A 23,220-nucleotide genomic window follows, 5' to 3' on the forward strand; every position below is an offset into this window, starting at 1 on the left:
TTCACTGGAAGATCATTGTAATTCAAATCCATTCAGTGCTGCTTCACTTTTGTAATTTTGTTAGCTAAGTTTAAGTAGTGTACCCTGCACCTACTTTAATGATATAGCACATTGATGACATTTTTCCTCATTTAAAGCCATGTTTACCCACAGAGCTTTAGCACCAAAAAAATTCTGAAAGGCACTCCTTACACATTTAAATAATCTGAACAAATAACTGATACAGGTTAAGCCCTGGCTAGTTCTGAGTTTTCCAAATTAAGATCACAGAATGTAAAAATTGCACATTAAAATAAAAAGTTGGCAGAATATATTTCCATAGGGCAGAAAATACATTCAAGGTCACAATATGCCCATTCATTCCTTACTCCAACATGTAAGCCACAACCAGGCCGATTTCCAACTGAATTTTGCCTTAAGTTTTCTTAAGGGAATGATAGAAACTTTATTACAAAAGATGGTAAAGTTGTCAGTGACAGGAAAATCAGAAGGTCAACAGAGGTAAGAGGAGAGGTGTCTAAATGGAATTGAGAATCAATAAGTTGCTAGTAAATATCTAACTGAGGCAATTTTTAAAGACCCTCAAAATAAGGGAAGAATAAAAGAGAAATTTAAAAGAAAACAGAAACAGCCAGAGGTGAGACATAGACATTTTGATGGGGTGGGGGGGGTTGTCTAACTACACAATGAGGTCATCCCATCTCCCGGAAGTGACACGTAATCACCTGCTTTGCACTAGCTCCGCCCCTTCCCTCAAAGGTCCCGCCCCTCCACCAGCAGCCGGCAGAGTGTTAGGGGGCGTTTCTCCAGAAGGAAGGCTGTGAGCTGCGACGCTGAGGAAGGGGACCCCAAAACATCTGGCACTGCCCCCTCCAGGGATCACTTTGGACCGCGTCACTCGGCCCAGCCGGATTCTGAAACGCCGAGGGGTCAACCTGATGGGTTTCGGGGTCAACGGAAGAGGGGAAGGGGAGCCCTGGCGGGGAGAACCCCCCGGTCCCCCGCCCAGCAGCTGAGGCACAGGAGGGCGGCCATCTTGGCCGGGAGGGTAGGGCTGGGGAGCTGCGGGCGCCGTGCGATTGGGGGGGCTCGCCCGGAAGTGACGCCAACTACCCGGAAGCGGAGGGGGTTCCCTGGCCCACTCCCCCCTCGTTCGTTTGCTCCCCCGCTTCCTCCCCGCCCCCCTTCCTCTCCATTCGTTTCCCCCCCTCCCCGTTCCCTGCCTTCTTCCCCCCCCCCCCCCCGCCCCCCCCCCCCAACCTCCGGAGCCGGGAAGAGAGTCAAGATGGCGGCGAAATCCGATGGCGGTGGCGTGGGGGTGGGCTTCGCTCAGCTGCACAACCTGGACGAGGCGGTGGGCAGCGGCGGCGAGGAGGACGGGGAGCCCGGGGGAGGCGGCTGCGGCGGCGGCGGCGACGGCAGCGAGCCCGGCGAGAGCAGCTCGCTGCACATCTGCCACTGCTGCAACACCTCCTCGTGCTACTGGGGCTGCCGCTCCGCCTGCCTGCGCTCCCTCCTGGGCAGGAAGCCGCGCCGCAGCGCCGCCGCCGACGGGGGGGACCAGCCGCTGCAGCCTCCCGCGGCCCCCGGCGCCGACCGCCAACCCCCGACGCCCTCGGCCGCGCGGCCGCAGCCGCCGCAGGCGGAGCGGCCGTGGCTCGACTGCCTGTGGATCGTGCTGGCGCTGCTCGTGTTCTTCGGGGACGTGGGCACCGACCTGTGGCTGGCCCTCGACTACTACCGCAAGGGGGACTACGTCTACTTCGGGCTGACCCTCTTCTTCGTGCTGGTGCCGTCGCTGCTGGTGCAGAGCTTGAGCTTCCGCTGGTTCGTGCAGGACTACACGGGCGGCGGGCTGGGCGCCGTGGAGGGGCTCAGCAGCCGGGGCCCCCCCATGATGGGGGCCGTCTACGGCCACGGCGCGGCGGTCTCGGCCACGCCGGGGGCGCAGCGCCTGTGCCGCCTCTCCGTGTGGATCTGGCAGTCGGTCATCCACCTGCTGCAGATGGGGCAGGTGTGGAGGTAAGAGCACTGCGGGGTGGGGGCGGGCCGGCCCTGCGGAGACCCCTCCGTCCTCCCGGTGCCTCGCGGGGCGGCCTCTCGGACGGGCCCGGCGCGGGGGGTTCCAAGGAGGGACTGGCCGTGCGCCGCCCCTGGCGTCTCCAAAACACCAGCGTTTGATCTGGATCCCTGGCCACGCCTTTGGTCAGGGGAGGCCGAGTCCTGCCGTTGGCCTGTCCTCGTCCCAGCTTCGCATTTGGCGGGGTCCCTGCCGCGGCCCTCCCCGCCTCCTCTGCAGACCTCCGTTCCCGGGCGCCCCTTTCCCCTGCCTCCGGAGGTAACCAGCTGCGGTCGCCCAGGGCTGCACTCCGGCTCGCGGCCCGGTGGAGCCTTCCCTCTTCCAGCCTCTGCACTCGGGTTTTTTCCCGGGTGAGACATCCTCCCCTCTTCCCCCGTTCTCCCTCTGCAGTGGCCTGCGTGGGGCCCTGTGGAAAAACCCTCGCTGCCGCCTCCGAGCACTCCTGGATTCCACGCCCCTTGCTCGTCCTGCACTCCTAGCCCCTGCGAACGACTCCAAACCGCTGCCCTCCCAGAAGGGAAAAAGACTTTTTTTGGTGTGCTGGATTAGACGTGTCCTTTTCTTAGTGACAGGTAAAAATGGGATAAAATATGATGGGGCGAGCGTTTGGTGTTTACTCTCACCTCCAGAAAACCAATTAGCCACCTGGATACCTGCTCTGGGGAAACTGTTTTTGGTAGTCAGGCCAGTGTGTAGGTGATTTAAATTTACACAAGATCCCAGCTTGGCTTTGCGGCTCTTTATCCTTTCGTAAATTTCCCGTGTGCCAGTTCGGTCCCTCACAAATCACTTGCAGGTGCTCTTTCTGCCAGGAGCCTTATTGACTGCTTCACTAGCTAAACTGAGGCAATGAACCCATTCTCACCTGGGTACATCTGTGCCCTCTTACTTAAATTAGCTTGTGTGTATTCTGGAAACAGTGAGTTGTAGGTGAGAGCATTTACTGAAGATAAATTACACGGGGACAAGCTCTTCAAGTGCATGGCTTCTATGAGAAGACGTTTTGCCTAGACTGCCCTGACTTCTAGCCTAGTAAGATTTTAGGCACTTAGTAGTTCAAGTAACAGATATAACTATGTTAGCTGAAATAAAGTGTACTGTCTTTTCTATGATTTGTGCAGATGTTTATTCGGAATTTATTTAAATAAAAACGTTCCAGAAAGTATGGGATTGAATTAAGTCAAATCACGAGAGTGGATGCAAGAACTTTGTCCTGCAGTTTACATGCAAATTCACGCTAGGGGAAGTGAGGGTGGTTCTGTAGGCCCTGCACCACCCAGAGTTGTTTACTGGCCTTTGTAGGCTGGACCAAACAGCTTTATCTCTCGCTGCATTTGTCTACAGATAATTTGTTTCCTGCTGATAAGTTTATAAGAAGTGAGGGAATAAAACAGGAAAAGTGCTGATTAACTTTTGGCTGTTATGAGCTTAGCTTGGGGTCAAATAAAATTCTGAAATACGTTTTAAATTTGAAATGTAAATCCCCAAACACCCACACACCCAAAGTAATACGGAATCAAAGGTAGTGTGTTTGGTACTGGAGATACCTTTTTTTGGAGGGGGGTTTCTGGTTAAGATGCCAGGAATGAAGGAGGGGAGGGACAAAAAGTGTGGGGAAGAGAGATTTTAACATACCATTAGAATTTAGCAGCATGTATTGGTAGGCGTCTGCTGAACAAGCGAAGTCAGCTATCTCCATGTGGTAAACTTCTAAGTGTGAGCTATAAAAATGTTGGTGTCAGGTTAAAATTCCTGTGAGAACTCTTTCTAATGGAATCTGTCCTGGACATTTATTAGTAGTAAGCTTTGAGACAGAATGAAATTGGAGTAGAATAAAACCCCATCTCCATTCACCTAAACCTTAATTGTATCTGGGCAAAGTGGAAGTCCAGATTTTAGGACAAACTGAAGCGTACACTTTAAATGTCATTTTAGCTTTTGTAGTTGTATGTAGAGTAGTATTTTTTTTTCTGATCTTAACTTTCATCTGCAGTGATATAGATATATTTTTAAAGTGCCTGTGGCTTTACTGTCTAGTTTTTTTTTTTTTTTACTTTTTCAAGATTATACTGCTAAATATTTTCTAAAGTTATTAAAAGACATGCTAATTTTGCTAAGTTCTTTCTTCTAACATAGGTGTACTTCAAAAGCAGTATTTACTGAGGAAGGAGTCTATTTTTGAATTTTTTTTTTTTTTCAGTTAGCTGGTTTTGCTTGAAATACTCTAGGAGCAAGGTCTGCTGCTTTAATACCTGCTAGGCATGTTGTTTGCATTGAAATCATTCATATGTAAAAGCTTTAGAGGAATTCTTGTTTTAATCTTTCGGCTAACAGTTGCTTGTCAGTGTGTATGAACATCATCTCTGTTTTTACTGCAGATCTTTTGGGGTTATAGTTGTTTTTGTAATCATTTTTGCTGTTGAAACTTTGCTGTTTCTTATGGTAACATGACGTAAATGTTAAGATCTAGTATTTCTATCATTTGGTTTGGGCCACATCTTTAAGAAAAGATATCAGTGAAGTTGTACATTGTCAAAACTGATTCCATTAAACAATGAATACTTGTCTCTTCACATTTTTTAAAATGTAAAATTACTTGGTTATAGGTTGGACACAGCACAACACCTATTTAATTTAGGTTCCCTCGATATTAAGGTGGGACACTTCTGTGCATCTTGCCATTGCTGTCAAGATGGCAAATACTTGATATGTTTTATCAAATGACTTTACAGAATGTAAGAAAATATTTCTGGCTGGGCTGAAATTGGAGCATGGAAGAATGGTTGTCTGTAGCATTATGTGGTCTCATGAACTTGCTTTGCAGAGCAGTAGTGTGTGATTAAGGTCTTTTCATGCATGCCTTCCTCTCACTAATTACTAAACATGTAACCCCTGTACAGCTTGATGTGCTTTATTTCTCAGGTGTTTTTCGTGGGGATAACAGGCATATGAATCACTTATTCTACGAGCGTGAGTCACATTGGGCTTCACATTTGTACAATGTGTTGTAAATAGAGCATTTTCTTGGAGGGTTTGGCTTTAGGAACAGTGTGATTTAGTTTGCCTGTTGCATTGATGTATGCAGGTTTTCCCTTCAGCTATTGTCCTTTCTCTGCTTTTGTGTCACTTTTAGAGGTTGCTTAGTGCATTGTCAGTTCTCTTCAGTCAAGAAGCAACAGTGCTTTGACCAAAATGTCATGGCCACATCATTAATCTCCCATTTAATGAATTTAGTTTTATGTGTGTGTTTGCACTCTAATGTTTCAGAATAGAAGGAATTTACTTCTTTATACAGCTTGCCATATTTAAGGGGATGGTCAGTGGTTCTTTATTGTGTGAGATGGGATGTGGGAGAAGGTTGCCTTCAGGGGAATAAAAAGGAAGAGGCATTTTGCATTTCATAATGGCATTATCCAGCTGAGCAGTCTACAGTTCTGTTTTCAGCATTGTTTTCTGATATGAGACTCGTGTAATTTGGGTATGCAGCTCTCCACACAATCAGTAATGAACTTGCTGGGCTGGTGAAGATGCTTTTTTTCTTTTTTTTTAATCACTCGCCTGCCCTCCTCTCTGCTCCTCTGTGTAGGGATACTTAGTTTATTGTGGGTCTTTGTTCATGTGGAATATTTTAGAATAGTGGCTCTTAGTTCTGGCTGAGAATAGAATCCGTTGCAGCTCTTAAAGAAATGGAAAAGCCCAGGCACTGCTGGACCTGTTGAAGAAGACTCCCGAGGGAGGACCCAAGAAGTCGTAGTTTTAGAAGACCCACGAGTGATTACATGGGCACCTCAGGCTTGAGAAACACTTTAGAATTGGATTTCAGGCTTATACTGTTTGGAGAGGGATATAAGATTTGTGTTCTTAATAAATGATGGCAGAATTGGGAAGGGAATGACCTGATGCCATTAAATTTGGCCCCTGGATAATACCATAACAAAGGGACTTTACCTTGGAAGCGTGAGTGTGTAAATGTACTTGGGGCTTACTCAAGGGTATGCACTCGTGGTACTCTATGTTTTCTGGGTTTTTTTTTTTTTTTTTTTTTTTGAGCTCAAATATTAATCTTATTCTGAATGAATTCCCAAATTCAAAGCAGTCTTCAATAAATATAGCCCACTTCTCTTTGCCTTTTATGGGATACAAATAATGTTTATGTTGCGTGTGAAAGGTATAATAATTCTGTTTAATTCTGAAATGATTCTATTAAATAAGCTTGAGGAAGCATAACTGGGATAAGCGTAACTGGGATTATGAGTGGTGTTGAGATAAGTGATCTGTAATGTCCCTCTAATGCTAAGATTTTGTGGTTTAAGAATGGTAATATCTTCAATATTAAGATATCTACAAATAGGAGATTCATATGATGGGGCCAGGATACCATCAGAGACACATTAATAGATTGTAAACATGTGGGGTGTGTGTGTGTGTAGAGAGGAAGAGTTTTATAGGCTTATTAATGGGTGGGAATCTCATTGTAAAAATAATATTTTTTTTTTCATTTTAACCATAAACTTAATGGAATTCTGGTTAAAAAACTCAGTGGGATTTTTCTGAGCGGAAAGTTGGGTAAAATTGATCTGAGAAAAGTACAAATGTGTTTGAGTAGTCAAAAAGCTTTGAAAAATGTTGAGTTCTGCCTGATGAGGAAGTGGATGTGCTATAATGTGTCAATAATTAGACCAGTGTGCAAAAAAATTAAGCAGGTAGGTTGTGAAGGAGAAAAAAGAGTCTTACATAATTGATATGTTTATGAGAATTTAGTACATAGTAAAGGTGGCAGTGCTAATCAGTAGATGGAGAAAGAATTATTTAACAAATTATATTAGCAATTGACTACCTGTTTAAAAAAAAATGGATCTCTACCTTATGTAAACAGGAGTGCTTAAAGAAGGAAAGGTGTAAACATAAAATGTTAAACTGTAAAAACACTAGAAGTAGGATCATTATTTTGTATAATGTTGCAGTGGGCAAGACCCTTTGGTACCATCAAGGAAAAGAAGGAGCAGATTTAACCACACGAAGTTGCCTCACTGGTTTCTTCCCTTCTCCCTCCTCCCATCCGAAAAGTCCAGAAATACATGCTTAGCTGTGAGGGTAAGCAGGTTAAGTTGGGATAGAGATATTTTCTCCAGGAGAATAAATATGAAGAGAACATCTCTGAATATTCCTGTTTTTGAGTGAACAGTAACCGTAAAAACTTGACATTTATGGTAAATTTTCAAGGGAAGGGGATGAAAAAATGGCATGCTTTGGAGTAAAATTGCAGCTAGTGTTGCCGCATAGTATTTCCAGAAGGATTCAGAAACAAAATATCAAAGTCTGTATTGTAAGAAGGCTGGTGCTCCTTAAATCTAGCAGGCAGGTGCTTACTAGAAGTCACAAGTTGTTCATTTCTGTCTTCAACATCATTTGATACCGTAGACTTATTCATAAGGTCAATTGACTAGTTAGACTTATGCAGTAGTTAGATTCTGGAATGTTGGAAAGATTCTGTGGGATGCAAAAAGAAATAAACTGTGTCTCAGACATTGCTGTTTTCACCCTGGGATGATTTGCTTTATAATGTGCTGTCTGCACATAAGTTTGTGGTTAAAATTTTAGTTTACTCCCCATGGTGTACAGTTTATCTAGTTTCTTATCAGAAATTCTGAATTTCTTATGTGCCTCTTTTTTTGAGACAGAGTCTTGCTCTGTCGCCCAGGCTGGAGTGCAGTGGTGTGATCTTGGCTCACTGCAGCCTCTGTGTCCCAGGTTCCAGTGATTCTCCTGCCTCAGCCTCCTGGGTAACAGATTACAGGCACCCACCACCATGCCTGGCTAATTTTTGTATTTTTAGTAAAGATGGGGTTTCACCATGTTGCCCAGGATGGTCTTGAACTCCTGACCCCAGGTGATCCACTGGCCTTGGCCTCCCAAAATTCTGGGATTACAGGCGTGAGCCACTGTGTCCGGACTTATCTGCCTCTTAAAAAGTAAAACTTAAAAAAAAAATTATGAAAATATTGCCTCATTTAACAAGTTCAGTTACTTTTGACTAAGTGCCTAAAGACAATCCACTGCTTACTCCTATTGGAAATATTTAAAGCACAGGACATAGTGTGTTGGAGTTAAGAAGTTAGGTTTATCACTCTGCAAGTTACAGACAACCACTGCCTCAGTTTCCTCATATTTATCAAACAAGGAGTTAAATGGATTGATCTTTAATGTCCCTTCAATGTAAAGTTCATTACGTTACAGGTGTTTGTGCTCTGAAAGCAGATGGAAAGAAGGAATTTTAGGCTCTGGTTTGATCAGTTAAAATATTTTTAAAGCAAGGGTGTATATTTCCTCGGTGCTGATTTGTAGCAGAGAGTTCTAATCCTGCCATGGATTATTTTGACTTACTAAACAAATTCTCCTTTTGGTCACTCACTTACCTATAGGGATATTTTGTAGATCTCATTAGTTAATGTTCAAATTTATGGCAGACTAAACTTACTGAGAAACTTGTGCTGACTTTATCAGCTAATTTTGCGAATCTGCAATTTCAGCTAAAATTAAACTATATTTTTAAGTAGTCTTTTTTTGTAAGCTGTTTTAAATTTTTACTCATAGATTAAAGCAATATATGCATATCTGTTTAAGCCATGTATTTTGGAGGTTTTTCTGAATTGTTTACCGAAGCTAATTTCTTTTGTGGGGGGTCAGAACCTTAAAATTACCTACTGTAATTTATTGTTTGAGATGTGTTATTTAACTTTGAAGAGTTAATGTTTGTAAAAAAAACTTTTTTTAGTGATAGCATCCATGTCAGTTGAGCTCTTTTAGAAAATAATTCTTTTAAGTGAACTTTTTTTTTTACATTAACGTATAAGTTCTCTTTTGGCAGTAGTTGAAGTTTTAGGAAAGATGGGATTTGCTTAGAGAATTCAGTGAATATTGTTACAGTGACATTAATATAGTTCTACATAAAATTCAACATTAGGTTTTTCATTTCAGTATTTCTAATGTGGGTAGATCTTGGTATATTGCATTATTTTAATATAGATCAAAACATATTACAGCACCCTAAGGTATTTTGCAGATTACTAACAAAAAATTTCTTCTCGTTGATCTCTTTTATCTTGAAATATCAACAAATGGTTTTTAAAGTAAGTTTCATTTTGAAGGCAGTGTTTTTGTCGTTTTAGCTTAAATGTGAAGAAGCAATTTCTGTTTTAGCTTGGTCATTGATTAAAAGCATGGACTGCACTCACCACTCATTTCTAGGAAGAAGTTAGAATATTCAGTTCACAGAGAGCTGCATACCATTTTCTTCACAGCCCTCTTGGAGGAAAGGTAGGGTTGATCATTATTGTTTTGCCCCAGCCGTATGCTTTCACTCATGGGTAGGTGAACTAAAACATTCTTATCACCATGATGCTTCCTGTTCTTTCCGTCTTAAATACGCCAGACAAATGAAGAAAGACAGCAGATTTGAGGAAGATGCCAAACCTATGGCAGTTGCCAGTAAAGTCAAGCAGGCAGGGCAATCCAGAACTCAGGCCCCACTTTCTGACTTCAGCTGTGTTTCTTCAAGTGTGGCAGAGACTCCTGTGTTAGGCGAGCCCACGGGGCTATTAACAAGCGGATTCGAGGCTTTACTACAGACTTAAGGATCAGAGCCTCAGGGAGTTGAGCCGGGGAATGTGTATTTCTGCTTAACTTTTTTTATTGAAGCTTTTAAGCGTGCAGGGAAATAGAGCCAGTATAGTGAACACCTGTTCGCATTCACCTGGCGTCAGTAATTTTTTTTTTTTAATTTTAAAGAGACAGATTCTCACTCTGTTGCCCAGGGTGGAGTACAGTGGTGTGAGCCTAGTTCCCTGCAGCCTGGAAGTTCTGGGCTCAAGCAGTCCTCCTGCCTTTGCCTCCTGAGTAACTGGGGCCTGAGGTGTGTGCCACCACACCTTGCCCATTTAAAAAATTTTTTGTAGAGGTGAGGTTTTACTATGTTGCCCAGGCTGGTCTTGAACTCTTGCCTTCAAGCAGTCCTCCCGCCTTGTCCTCCCAAAGTCCTGGAGTTATAGGCTTGAGCTCCTGTGCCCAGCCAGTGTTAATATAGATATCTTTATCTGCATGTGTGTGTATATTTAACATATATCCCATCCTGATGTTGCACCTCTAAATACTTCACCTCAAATATGAAATGTTTAGAATTCTAAAAAGCTATGATATCACACCTAAGAAAATTAACAATATTTTCATAATTATCTTTAATTCTATCAGATCATCTAATCGCTGACTCGTACTCAGATTTGCCTAGTTGCTGACCTCAGCAAATTGTTTTTGGGTTTTTTTCTCCCCTCCAAACAGGGACTTAATAAAAATTTGTGAACTACATTTCTGTTTCTTTAGAACGGTCCCTCTCCGCACCCCCCCCCCCTTTTTTTTTTCTCATGACATCGACTTTTTTCCAGGGTCCAGGCCAGTTCTCTTGTCTGCTGGTATTTTGGATTGTCTGAGTGTTTCTTCTAGGTGTTGTCTGCCCTCTGTACTTCTGGTAAACTTTAAGTTGCATCTAGGGGCTGAACTACATTCAGGCACAAATTTTTGTCAAAACTACTGCTTCCTTCCTGTTGGCATCATGTCAGTAGGCGCTCCTTACCTGTTTTTACCCGCTATTAGTGAGGCTAAGTTTTATCTCTTGGTTAAGGTTCTGACTGCCCGATTTCTGTAAATACAGTTTTTTCCCTTTGCAAAGTGCCAATGTCTTTTTTCCCCAAAATACCCTTTACCTTAGAGTTTTAGCATCTATTGAAAATCCTTGCTGGAATCAATTATCAAGTAGTTTTTGGTGGTAGGGACTTGTATTTTAAAAAGGCTCCCCGATAATTCTTTAAGGTGTGCTAGCCACTGCTGTCCTATTAATATTACTAGGAGCTGAGTTACCAGGTCTGTTGTATGGGTTACCAGTAAACAGTTAATGAGTTTAAGCTTCATGTTCCTTTTAGAGAAACAAAGATAAAGTGCCCCCAAGGCGCCCTAGGTCCTAGTTTAGTGTTGGAGAGGACATGTGTGTCTGATACTTGGAGTGAACTTGAGGTGAGCCCTGCTAGTGTGGTAACGTGTGACAAAAATTCAAGCAGAGTGAAGCAGGCATAGAGAAATGACTAAGGAGGAAAGGAAACTGTATTGAAATTTGTTTTTATATGTATCGTCTCACTTAATTTTCACAAGTGTTTTGTGCCCATTTTACAGATGAAGAAGTAGGCTGAAAGTGATTAAGTAACCTATGGCAGTGGTGGAGGAAAGTTTTGAAGCCAGAGCTCACCGATGGCAAAACAGGTCTCATCATACATCAGGAACTCTTCCTGCTTTTAAGCCCTGATGTCCAAGCTGTGGGCAGGACTGAATTAGTTTGCTTTAGTTTGGGACTTTGCTGTCTGGCTTATTGAAGATGGAGGAATGATATTCTTAACCCTTGGGCCTCTTGGTATACAAGCTGAGGTTGTTTGAGACCTCTGATGTTGCCAAGTCCAGCTCAGTCGTAGAGACGCCCACGCAGGGGTGCTGAAGGAATTGAGAAACGGACGGGAGATAGAGTGCAAAGTGGGACTATCAGGGGGCCTCGAGCAGATTCTGACCCACGTAGTCTCTCTGAACAGGTGATGATTATTAAGAAACAGGTGTTCTGTGTTTTCTCATAGAACAAAAATAAACCAGACAAGCAGCTGGTGCCTGCCTACCACTGATCAAAGACAAACTAGAAAGTGTTTGCCTCAAGGGAGCCAGGGGGCCAGGGTCTCATATCCTGGGCTTAAAGAATTGTTTTAACTGGTGTATGATATATGTATACTGTTTTACTACTTTAGAATGCCCCAAGCAGTTTTCTGCCTGGGGGGCCGGCTCGGTTTTCCTTGCCATCATCCTCAGCAAACAATATAATTTATCGTAAGCGTTAGTACTTGTCCCACATGATGTCTAATGTATTAATTTTAAACTCTGCAGAGCTTAGGCTAGGCTTGTAACTCTTGTAGTTGATCGTATCTGCTAATGAATCAAACAGCTGCATAATATTAATACCTCTGGGTCTGTGTCTTAGGAAGTAGTTTTCAGTACTTCATTCTGTTTCTCAAGGTAGATGGACCTTACAACCCTGTGACTTCCACATTACAGAAAGGAATATGTAGGTTTGGCATGCCCTGCAGGTCCCATGTAATACTGTACTCAGATATGCTGGTTCTCTGCTGACCTGTTGGAAACATTGAGAACAGCAGTTCTATCCTGAGGTTATGAAGCAGCTATTTTCTTTTCTCTTTTTTGAGACAGTTTCATTCTTGTTGCCCAGGCTTGGAGTGCAGTGGTACCATCTTGGCTCACTGCAACCTCTGCCTCTTGGGTTCCAGCGATTCTCCTGCCTCAGCTTCCCAAGTAGCTGACATTACAGGCATGCACCGCCATGCCCAGCTAATTTTTGTATTTTTAGTATAGTCAGGGTTTCACCATGTTAGTCAGGCTGGTCTCGAACTGCTGACCTCAGGTGATCTCCTCTCCTTGACCTCCCAAAGTGTTGGAATTACAGGCGTGAACTACTGCACCTGTCCAAAAGCTGCTGTTTTCGAACCTTGGCTGTGCATGGGAATCACTTGAGGAGCCAGATATTTGGGTTCTACCATAAGAGATTATAATCCAGGAGATCTGGGATGGGCCCAAGGATCTGTGTATTTTAAAAATCTAGGTTTTCGGAAAGTTCCCTCAGCAGTGGACAGACAGTAATGAGAAGCACAGTTGTACAGGTTGATTTCTCAAGGAGAAGGAGCATATGTTAGAATGGCTTGGGAATTTGTTTTTTTGTTATTGGTAAACTTTTTAGCACTAGGCATGTTAGATTTAGAGGGGCAGAATGGATAAAAGAAGGTCTGCAGGTGATTCTAGTGGACTACCAGTATTTTAAACAGTCTGAATGGACCTTAGTTCTAGCTGGAGTGGCTTGGCAAAAAGTTAGTATTAAACAGTTGCTGTTGCCACATACTATGCCTGGATTTAGAATGCAGCAAAGACATTTAGCATTATAATTATGACATATAATTGAGGATTCCTTTGTTTCAGAAGCTTCCTTCTTTGGAAGTTTGAAGTGTTTCAAGGTCATTATTATGAACACAGATGCTCCCCATTGGTGCTCAGAAGTGCCAGGTTAGAGGCATTTTATTATGCTGGGAAATTGATATTGCAATACAGTGAATTTTGTGTCTCAAATTTTCAGAAATGTTATATTTGTTGAAATCTGTGCCAAGGATACAATTCCTAAAAAGAAACTGGTGAATGAAAGAGGAGACATGACCTAATAGGTATTGAGTGTCATTAGAGACAGGTAAGAAGGGAGCGGAGAAGAAAAATGACCTAACTACATTTTGCTTGAGAGATTCTTGGGGAGAACAGCCGGAGGAGGGGATGAGGAGGAGGTGGATGGTGTTTGCTGGTAAAATAGTAGTGCGGCGCATCAGCAAGCACTCCTGTGTCTATGCACAGTGAAGTACCTTCCCTTTGCACTCTACCTAGAAACATACATGGGAGTGGTAAGAAAATCTGAGAATCTTGTAATGGAGAACTCAGGGTGAGAAATCCTAGTAGAGGCTGGGCTGGCAGAGGTGGGACCTGGAGTGTGTGGACGTGCATAGAGCAGGGTGGGTTGGATGCTCTGCTCATTGGTGATTCTGCATAAAAATGAGCAGAACTCCAACTCTCATTTTGTTTGGTCATAAGGAAGGCAGCTTTTGAGTAGTCAGCTAAAGAGTTACAAATCTCCCTATACTGTACATTTAAAAGATGCCATTTTGCCTTCAAAGCTGAAGAAAACTGAAAGAAAAGATGAGGTCTTCCAATAAAGGAGTTCTGTGTTCAGAGTTTAAGTTGTCAGATGGTTTTGGTTGGGCCTAGAGGGCGATGGTATATATGCATTTGGGTTGGAAGGAAAGAGAAACTACAATAAAGGACTCATTACTCAGTTTGCAGATTAAACAAAAGTTGTTAAAACGAAGCTGAAATTAGAGACAGTCGTGATGAGTTTAGAAAAAACAGAATTTGCATATGTTTTTAGTATTTGTGGACTGTGTTTGGGGCATCCACTGTTTGATAAGGGACCACATAATTTTTAGGTAGTTTCTGAGGTGTAGTAATGTGGGAAAGGGTTGATGTGTACCCCAGCAGGCCTTTATGATTAAGTGTGATATGTGTCAGGCATGTTACCTGATTTTGAGTGGGGCCAGATGAGGTTGGAGGGTGTCTTTTTGCTTATTGCTTGGCATTTCAACTCACCATCTCAATTAGTGATGGACTCATATCTACTGTAATGTGATACACACGTTCCTGGAAAACTTCTTATTCTGCAAAATCACACACTAAAAATAACAGGACTGTAGAAGAAAAAATAGAATTAAGACCAGACTACTTTAAACTGTGTAACTTTGTAAGTGGAGCAGTAGCAAAAGCAAGGAGAGTTGAAGTAAAAACACAGGGAGGCTTAACTCTTCCCTGACACTTGCACTCAGCGTATACCTAGTTGCTTGTAGGCCTTATTTCGTTCTGGGACATGTTTTCCCCAAGTTATGTAGATTCATTCTTGGAGATGTTAGTTTCTTCTGGAGGCCAGTTTCGCCAGAATTAAAGGTCTGCTTCAGAGTGTAGCCTTCCTGTGCCGGCAGACCGTCACTGGGTGATGGAGAGGCCAGCAGGTACTGAGGCCACTAAGCCAGCCACTCCCATGCCCACTGCTTGCACAAAAGGAACGTGCTTTGATCCAATTCTCAGCATTTTTCTTAAGGTTGTCTTCTTGTTTTTTTTCTAAGTCTTTCTCATTATTTGTGAAAAAATCTTGGCCCTTAATAATTTCAAAACATTAACATACCGGGAAGAATTGCTCATGAACCAACACTCCTTCTCCATGATACTGTTGTCATTCCCATTTTGCCATCATGTGGGAAGGAATCCACGTCCCAGAGACATGTGTTGTGACATAACTGGCATGTTTTTGAATCAGCGATGGTGTCAACATGCACCTTTGAGAATGTCAAGTTTCGGTTGCTTTGGGAAGTTCTTGTTTGGGAGATACCCTATAGTGTTTCCAGGTTAAGTGACATTTCTTACCTTTTTTATGCTTTGTTGGCCCTTGTCTACAATAGAGAACTGAAGAGGAGCTATTTCAGTCCGCTTTTACATTCTGCTTCTGAAACCTAGCCATGGGATGGAATGCTATAATTTCTCAGTGCAGCATCGGCATTTGAACAACACGCATGAAGCAGGAATGGTTTTACATTTTACATTTTGGTTTGTTGGAAATGTGGTTCTAGTGAGGTTTTAAATAAATCATCTGAGCATACAGTAAACAAAAAAAGAGAGCAACAGCAGTCAGTTGTCAAGGAAAAGACTGATGGGTAGAATAAACAGACTGCTTACTGCAGTATAAACAATCTGTTTTCATGTTTTTTTTCTCTTTTTGAAGGGTGATTGGGAGAACTTCCAAATTAAGTCGAAGTTACTTAAATATGAGAGGTAGCAAATCTACAATGTGTATGTTAGTGATTATTACAGTCTGTTTTCTCAATAATTGTAATAACAAAAATGGCAGGGACTGAACACAGTAGAATAGTATTGTTTACCATGGGGTGGTGTGGCTCGTGGTGGCGTTGACATCCTCTCAGGACTCAACACCCTCAGCATTCAGTCAGAGAAAGGAAAGAAACTATGGAGAAGGTGTAACTGCTTCTTAAAATCTCTAGCTTGGGCCAGGCATGTTGGCTCATGCCTGTAATCTCATCCCTTTGGGAGGCCAAGGTGCGAGGATCACCTGAGCCCTGGAGTTTGAGACCAACCTGGGCAATGTAGGCAGACCTTGTCTCTACAGAAATTAAAAGTAAATTAGCTGGATGTGGTGTTGCACACCTGGGTTTTCCAGCTATTTGGGAGGCTAAGATGGGAAGACAGCTTGAGCTCAGGAGGCTGAGGCTACAGGGAGCTGTGATCGTGCCACTGCAGCCTGGTTGACAGAAGACTCACTCACACTCACACACACACTTTCTCTGTCTCTCACACACACACTCTTCTCTCTCTCTCTCTCTCTCTCTCTGTCTCTCAAAACCAAACCAAACCAAACCCTTGTTTGAAGTGAAGTGACACCCATCAGTTCCACTCATGTGCCATTGTGAAGAACTAGCCATGGACTATAACTAGATCAAGGGTGGCTGGGCAACACCTTCACATCACAAGAGAGGGAGCCTGAGTTTTGGTGGACAGAGACTCAAAAGAATTCTGTGTGTAGATCAGGTACCCTCCAGATTAAAGTGGGATGGGGATGGGGGACATGAATGTGTGTGTGTGTGTATATATATATAAAATGCTACCGATTGCAGAGTGTAAGAGACAATTTCCCTTTAAAACTTTGATTTCTGTTTTGATTTGGGAGTTGGCAAGCTTTCTCTGTAAAGAAGTATTTTAGGGTATGTAGCCACGGAAGGCTTCTGTTGCCTAGTCCCCTTAAAATTCTTAGTCTGAGGGTCTTAAAAAACAGTCTGAGCCCATTTCCATTGGTCAGCTAAAACAGTTAACTATTTAAAGTAGCTTTTAAAAATACTTGTGAAGTTTAAGAGTGGGCCATACTAAATGCACTAAACACTCTTGAAACAATACAACTAGAGTTTTGAGTGATTTTTCTTCAGATGAGATTTCATTGAGGTAAACATGGCCTTCATGGACTCAATGAAAAGTATTGTAGCCCTGTACCCAAGACTCGTCAATGTTTCAGGTCTTAAGGAAAAGTTCATCTGGTTGAGGAAAGGCTGGATCTTGGTTTGTGAGCACAGCTTATATACTTTCACAAAACCATGTCACATTGTTGGAGACCCCATTAGGTGCTGTACCCCAGGAAACTATCCCCAAAAGTCATTACTTGTGCTCGTCTGTTGAATGTATAGACCACCAAATAAATAGAAATGTGCAAAATGATACCTACATTTGGAAATTTACTCTAAAACCCTGTACAGTAGATCTTTAATGTCATCAACAAGTTCTTAGAAACTGCAGTTTTAAGTGAAACCACACATATGGAAACCAGTTTTTCCGTAGGCTAATTGATACGAGAGTTAAGTTTCTGTGGCATATTTCTGGTCACAAAACACCACCAAACTTAAGGCAAAAACACTTCTAATATTAAAGATTGAAATAAAGGTGAGCCATACATACATTTGAGAAAGATTAGTAAAAAGCGAGATAATTATTTGCCCACTTATTCTAGTTGGGGGTCACAGGTGGCCAGAGCCTATCTTAGGAGCTCGTGATACAAGGCGGGTACCAGCCCCGGACAGGGTGCCATCTCATCACAGGGCACACTCACACTCACAGCCCCGCCCATGTCCTTAGACTGGGACCAGGTAAATACATTAATAACTTAATGTGCCCAGCTTTGTCTGGGAGGAAACCCGAGTACCTGGAGAAAACCCACCAGACAGTGGCCTGGGCTGGGAATGGGGTTTTTCTTAGCAACTATGTAATGGAATGATGGTCAATGAAACGATGTTATTTGAGGACCTGCCATATACTAAAATATATGGAATTCTATTTGGTTTGTATGTTAGCAACCCCTGGGGATGGATTAAAATGATACAGAAATTCCTTTTCGAGGTTGGGCATGGTGGGTCACGCCTGTATTCCCAGCAGTTTGGGAGACTGAGGTGGGTTGATTGCATGAGACCAGGAGTTTGAGACCAGCCGGGACACCACGGTGAATCCGTGTCTACAAAAATCAAAATAAAAAATTATAAAAATTCTTTATGAAGATGTTAAATATCTAAATATGACTTAAATGTAAAACCGAACCAGAACTATCTTCATCAAAACAGGTCAGTATGTTTTGGAAGTTCTTGTAGAATACCATAAAATATTTAAAAAAACAGAAACCTACCATTCTAGCATTGAGGTTTCTATCAGTCATCTGTCTTCAAATACCTGTTCAGTTAGTTCCAAGTGTTAGGTTACATTTTCTGACATTCTTAATTGGCTTTTAAAAATCAGATTACTAATAAATAATGTAAGTGTGTGTGTGTGTGTGTGTGTGTGTGTGTGTGTGTGTGTGTCTATGTATTTAGAAGCTATTTAATAATTTAAAAATTTATTTCTGTAGCATCTCCACCAGTTGCGACTGTACCAGGGGTCTGCGTGAGGGCTCTTGTTTCTTCTTAGAAAGCCAAAATCTGTGACCTGTGTGGCTAATAAGTAATTGTTATCTTCTCAGACTATTGTACTTGAGAGATTAAACTGCAAATTATAATTAGAATAAAACTATACTCTGAAATGTTTAACAGATTCTGTATGGTGGTAGAGGTCAAATACATACTTTATGAGATAATTTTTTTGTCTAGCTGATCTTATTAACAGAGCTTTAACACTTTTCATTATATTTGCTTATATTATCTGGTGCCAGCTCAGTCTTGCCCTTACACTGGAATCATCTGTTGTAGCCAGGGGATGTTAATGCCCAGACTATAGACAATCCTAACTTGTTGGCATTGTATTAAGCCATCTCTGAGCTTGGTCCAGATAAACACTGTTATGTACATTGCTTTCAAACGTTCATAATACTGCAAATGATCAAACCCTTAAAGCTGTGTTTAAACCCTTATTCCTGAGCCTTTTCACTTCATGAGCCTACTTGGGCAGATTCTCCAAAAACCTTACTTAGGCGCCTTATAGTAATATTAATTAACATAGATATTAGGACCTCTTTTCAAGACCAAATAGAAAATGAATTGGTTTACCTTACATTATAGTTAATTGTGACTAAGACAGATGTAATTTTAAATAATTTTTAAAAATCCAGAAAAGAAGCCAGGTTGTGCTGGCTCATACTTGCCATCCCAGCCCTTTGGGATGCTGAGGTGGGAGGCTCACTTGAGGCCAGGAGTTTAAGACCAGCTTGGACCTGGCATAGTGGGACCCTATGTCTTCAAAAAGTTAAAAAAGAAAAAAAATTAGCCAGATGTGGTGGCACATGCCTGTAGTCCTGTCGACTCAAGAGGCTAAGGAAGGGGATCACTTGAGCCCAGGAGTTTGAGGCTTCAGTGAGCTGTTACTGTATCACTGCACTCCAGCATGGGTGGCAGAGCAAGACCTTGTCTCTAAGAACAAAAACAAAAAGCCAAAATCACAAGTGCTGACAGGTATGTGGAGAAATGGGAACCCTTGTGTGCTGACGGTAGGAATGTGGAATGGTGCAGCTGCTATGGAAAATAATATAGTGATTCCTCAAAAAAATTAAACATGGAATTACCACATGATCCAGCAATGCCTCTTCGGGGCGTATACCCAAAAGAATTGAAAGGAGGGTCTCAAGGAGATATTTGTATACCCACGTTCGTGGCAGCACTATTCACAGGAGCCAAAAACGGAAGCGACCTAAGCTTTCATCAACACATGAGTGAATAAACAAAGTGCATAGAAGACACATAAGAAGGAATATTTCAGCTTCAAAAAGGAAAGAATTCTGACACATGCTGTAACATGGATGAACCTTGAGGACATGATGCAAAGCGAAATACACTCACCACAAAAGGACAAACATTGTGTGATTCCATTTGCAAGAGGTCCCTAGAGGAGTCAAAAATTCATAGAGATGGAGAGTAGAAAGGGGCCTGCCAGGGGCTGGGGCAAGGGGAGGTATGGAATTACTGTTAATGTGGCACAGAGTTCCAGTTTTACAAGATAAAAAGTTACAGGAGTGACTGATGATGCAGTGTGAATGCACTAATGCTGCTTAACTGTACACTTGGAAATGGTTAAGATGGGAAATTTTGTTGTGTATACTTTACCACAATTAAAAAGATTTTACAAATACTCTAGATATTTTTATTTCTTCCTAGCCCTACTGCATCTTAAACACACAAACAAGTGAACAAACAAAATATTTTTTTCTTCCTCACCCAGGAATATTGCCCAACTTAAAAAACAAAACTACTGCTAATATATCCACACAACCGACCCATCTGAGCTCAAGGTACACCTCTTATCAGTATTCTGGGCATACTGACCAGCTGGGGACCAGTCTCACTTGTCACCTAAAAATATTTTAAAACGGATTACTTGCACTTCTCCAACACAATGTGACTGTGACCAGGTAAAAAGTTAGTCCTGGTATTAATGCGCCACAGTGATGCTTGTAATGATGGGATTTAAAAAGACGATCCGTCTCATTAAGCCTGAAATTACTCCCATAAAGGACGTGTGTGGTATTTTAAGTCAGAAGAGTGCTTTTTCAAACTCCCCTTCCTACAACGTCACCTGGGATCATGGGACTCACCAGCACTTTATAGCAAGGTCAACATTGGCGTGGCGCTCCCTTTTGGAGCCCAAGTCCCTAGCCCTGCCATAGGCCAGTTAACTTGGCCAAGGTATTAACTCTAAAACGCTGTACAATAAATAGTGCTTACTCTGGGTACAAAGATCAGGAACAAACTGGGACATGCTGGTTCATGCCTGTAATCCCAGCACTTTGGGAAGTGGGTAGATCGCTTGAGTCTGGGAGTTCAAGACTAGCCTGGGCAACATGGTGAGACTGAGGCTGAGGTGGAGGGTAGCTTGAGCCTGGAAGGCGGAGGCTGCAGGGAGCTGAGATCTCACCACTGCACTCCAGTCTGGGTAACAGAGCCAGACTATCTTAAAAAAAAAAAATCAGGAACAGCTCTGTGGAAGATATTACTATGTCGTAGGCTTGTTTTGAGCTCAGAATTAATACATGTCAAGTCTCAGAACAGTGCTTAATGCATATAGTAAGTGCTTACTGAATGTTAGATACTGACAGCATTTTCTGCCTGGCCCACAGCGTTGAACACTTCACTCGGCGTTGATGACGTTCTTGCTGGCCAAATTGTCTTCTTTTGTATACCTTATCTATTCCACTTTCCATACGTATCACTATACAAAAAAAGCCTTGCTTATGTGTTTAAAGTGCTAATACATTCTCCAAATACAGATCTCACAATGTTAAAGCAGCTACAAATGAGTGCCTGTTACGTTCTCATTGTGAGTGGAACCAGGAGAAAACTCTAGTCACTTTGTAATCTAGTTACACTTTGATATATGCTTGTATAAAAAGGCTATTCATATTCAGGAATAAAATTAGGCAAGCATGTCATCTGAAATACAGTCTGTCTAAAAGTCAAAACATTATCTAGCACCGAAGAAATCTAAAAATGTTTATGTGAGTTTTTAAGAAAAAATTTCATTATGACATATACATATGTCAGCTTTTGACTGAAAAACGTTCACCACTCTTCAGTTGATGAATATATTGAGCATAAATTGTTTAACTATACAACAACCCTTTAAAATCCCCTCACCAAAGATAGTGATATTAATTAACACAGATATTAGGACCGCTATAAACCTCTATAAACAAATGTGTATGTGTGTGTGCACGCGCGCACGCGCACACACACACACACACGGAAGTATTTAATTCTGATGGTACTTTGAGAACAGCCTCAGCCAACCTGGAGGGTTTGTTGTACCATGCCCCAGGGACTGGTGGCTCAGGTGGTGGTTTTAATCTCTTGCCTTTGCAATGTTAGGTGGACTGAAAGTACACAGAGGTTTGTCTTAATCTTTTATGTATGGTGGGTAAAGTCTAGTTCTACCCGCTAGAAAATTGTCAGTTAACAGTTACCTAAAGGAAGCAATGTGTATGACAGCTGTACACCTGGCAACGGGTCTTCTAGCCAGATGCTTGTTCTTTTTGGGTGACTTTACTCCTTTAGTGCTCAAACAGAACCGAAGCCAATCAGAAAATGAATTGAAAGAAGAAGGCTGGGCGTGATGGCTCACACTTGTAATACCAGCACTCTGGGAGGCTGATATGGGAGCATTGTTTGAGGCTGAGAGTTCGAGACCAGCTGGGCAACATGGGTGACCCCATGTCTCCAAAAAACTATGAAAATTAGCCAGCCTAGGCAACATGGGAGACCCCATCTCTCCAAAAAACTATGAAAATTAGTGTGGTGGTATATGCCTGTAGTCCTAACTACTCGGGAGGCTGAGGCGGGAGGATTATTTGAGCTTGGGATATTGAGGCTGCAGTGAGTTGTGATTGTGCCACTGCACCCCAGCCTCCAGCCTGGGTGACTGAGTGAGACCCTGTCTTTAAAAAAAAAAAAAAAGGGAAGAAGAGTTGATATTTTAGCAGCTGTTTCAGTGTTTTGTCATTGCTTTTCTGAGTTGTATATTGAGCCAATGTTAGTACCATATGTGAAATTAGAAACTTTCTGTTTGATCAAGCTTTCCTCCATCCCCCCCGGTGTGTGTGTGTGTATGTGTGTGTGTGTGTGTGTGTGTGTGTACACACACACACACACACACACCTCTCAGATGTTTGGACTTAAAAATTTGGTGTGGTTTTGTTAGTGATTTCTCCATGGTTAGGGCATTTGGCACCCTTTATTTTGAACCTGGATGTGCATGTACAAAAACGTTCTTTCTGGTTGGAATTCAGGTGGTGCTCCTTCATAGCTGCTTGATGACTGAAGTCACCTAAGACCAATGAGAGAATTCGTTTTTAATACCTTATGTGTTTCGGTCCATTTGTAGTTTTCAAGTTTACTTACTGTTATTGATCCTTGAGGTTGCTGCAGGTCCATCTGGAGCTGACCGTCTGGAGTAGACTGATTTCGTTGTTGAGCATGCAAAATGACTAGTTTGACTGGAATGTGTATTTGTAGTCAGTTTTCAGTAATTTTACCGTTAATAGCGTTTATTAAGATAAGTTATCTCATACTTACCTGGCAGGGGAGTACCATGATCATGAAGGTGGTTTTTCCAGGGCGAGGCTTATCTGTTGCACTCTGGGTGTTCTGAATCCTGTGATTTCCCCAAATGTGGGAAACTCGACTGCATAATTTATGGTAGTGGGGGACTGTGTTCCAGCTTCCCCCCACCACTCAAAAAAAAAAGATAAGCTGTTTCTCCGTGGGTTGGTTTCTTGCCTCTTCTGCCTGGAGTTTGGAAGGCCTGGCTCCCAGTTGTCACTAGGCCTTGTACTCTGCTTTCTGTGCTGCGGTGATCTCTTGCCTTTGTTAATAAACTAGGTGCGATGGGATCCCTTCTGTTTGGTTGCAGTGGAGAAGGACCTCAGACTTCAGGCT

At 42.5% G+C, this 23,220-nt stretch overlaps 1 protein-coding gene and 1 non-coding gene across 2 annotated transcripts in view; both read left to right on the forward strand.

Annotated features, from left to right (window-relative positions):
• The first annotated feature begins 753 nt into the window (after window positions 1-753).
• The window catches only part of XKR6 (XK related 6), a 287,672-nt gene continuing 265,205 nt past the window's right edge, over window positions 754-23,220 (forward strand). Inside the window, exon 1 of the mRNA XM_032268377.1 lies at window positions 754-2,022. Coding sequence (XP_032124268.1) covers window positions 1,286-2,022 — 737 coding nt within the window. The 5' untranslated portion in view covers window positions 754-1,285. The remainder of the gene's footprint in view (window positions 2,023-23,220) is intronic.
• Window positions 22,850-23,012, forward strand: LOC116543084. The gene has a single exon (XR_004265466.1). It is a non-coding gene; the product is annotated as a U1 spliceosomal RNA (small nuclear RNA).

This window comes from Sapajus apella, unplaced genomic scaffold (assembly GCF_009761245.1).
Source record: "Sapajus apella isolate SASKATOON/1434 unplaced genomic scaffold, GSC_monkey_1.0 scaffold180, whole genome shotgun sequence".
Lineage (NCBI taxonomy): Eukaryota > Metazoa > Chordata > Mammalia > Primates > Cebidae > Sapajus > Sapajus apella.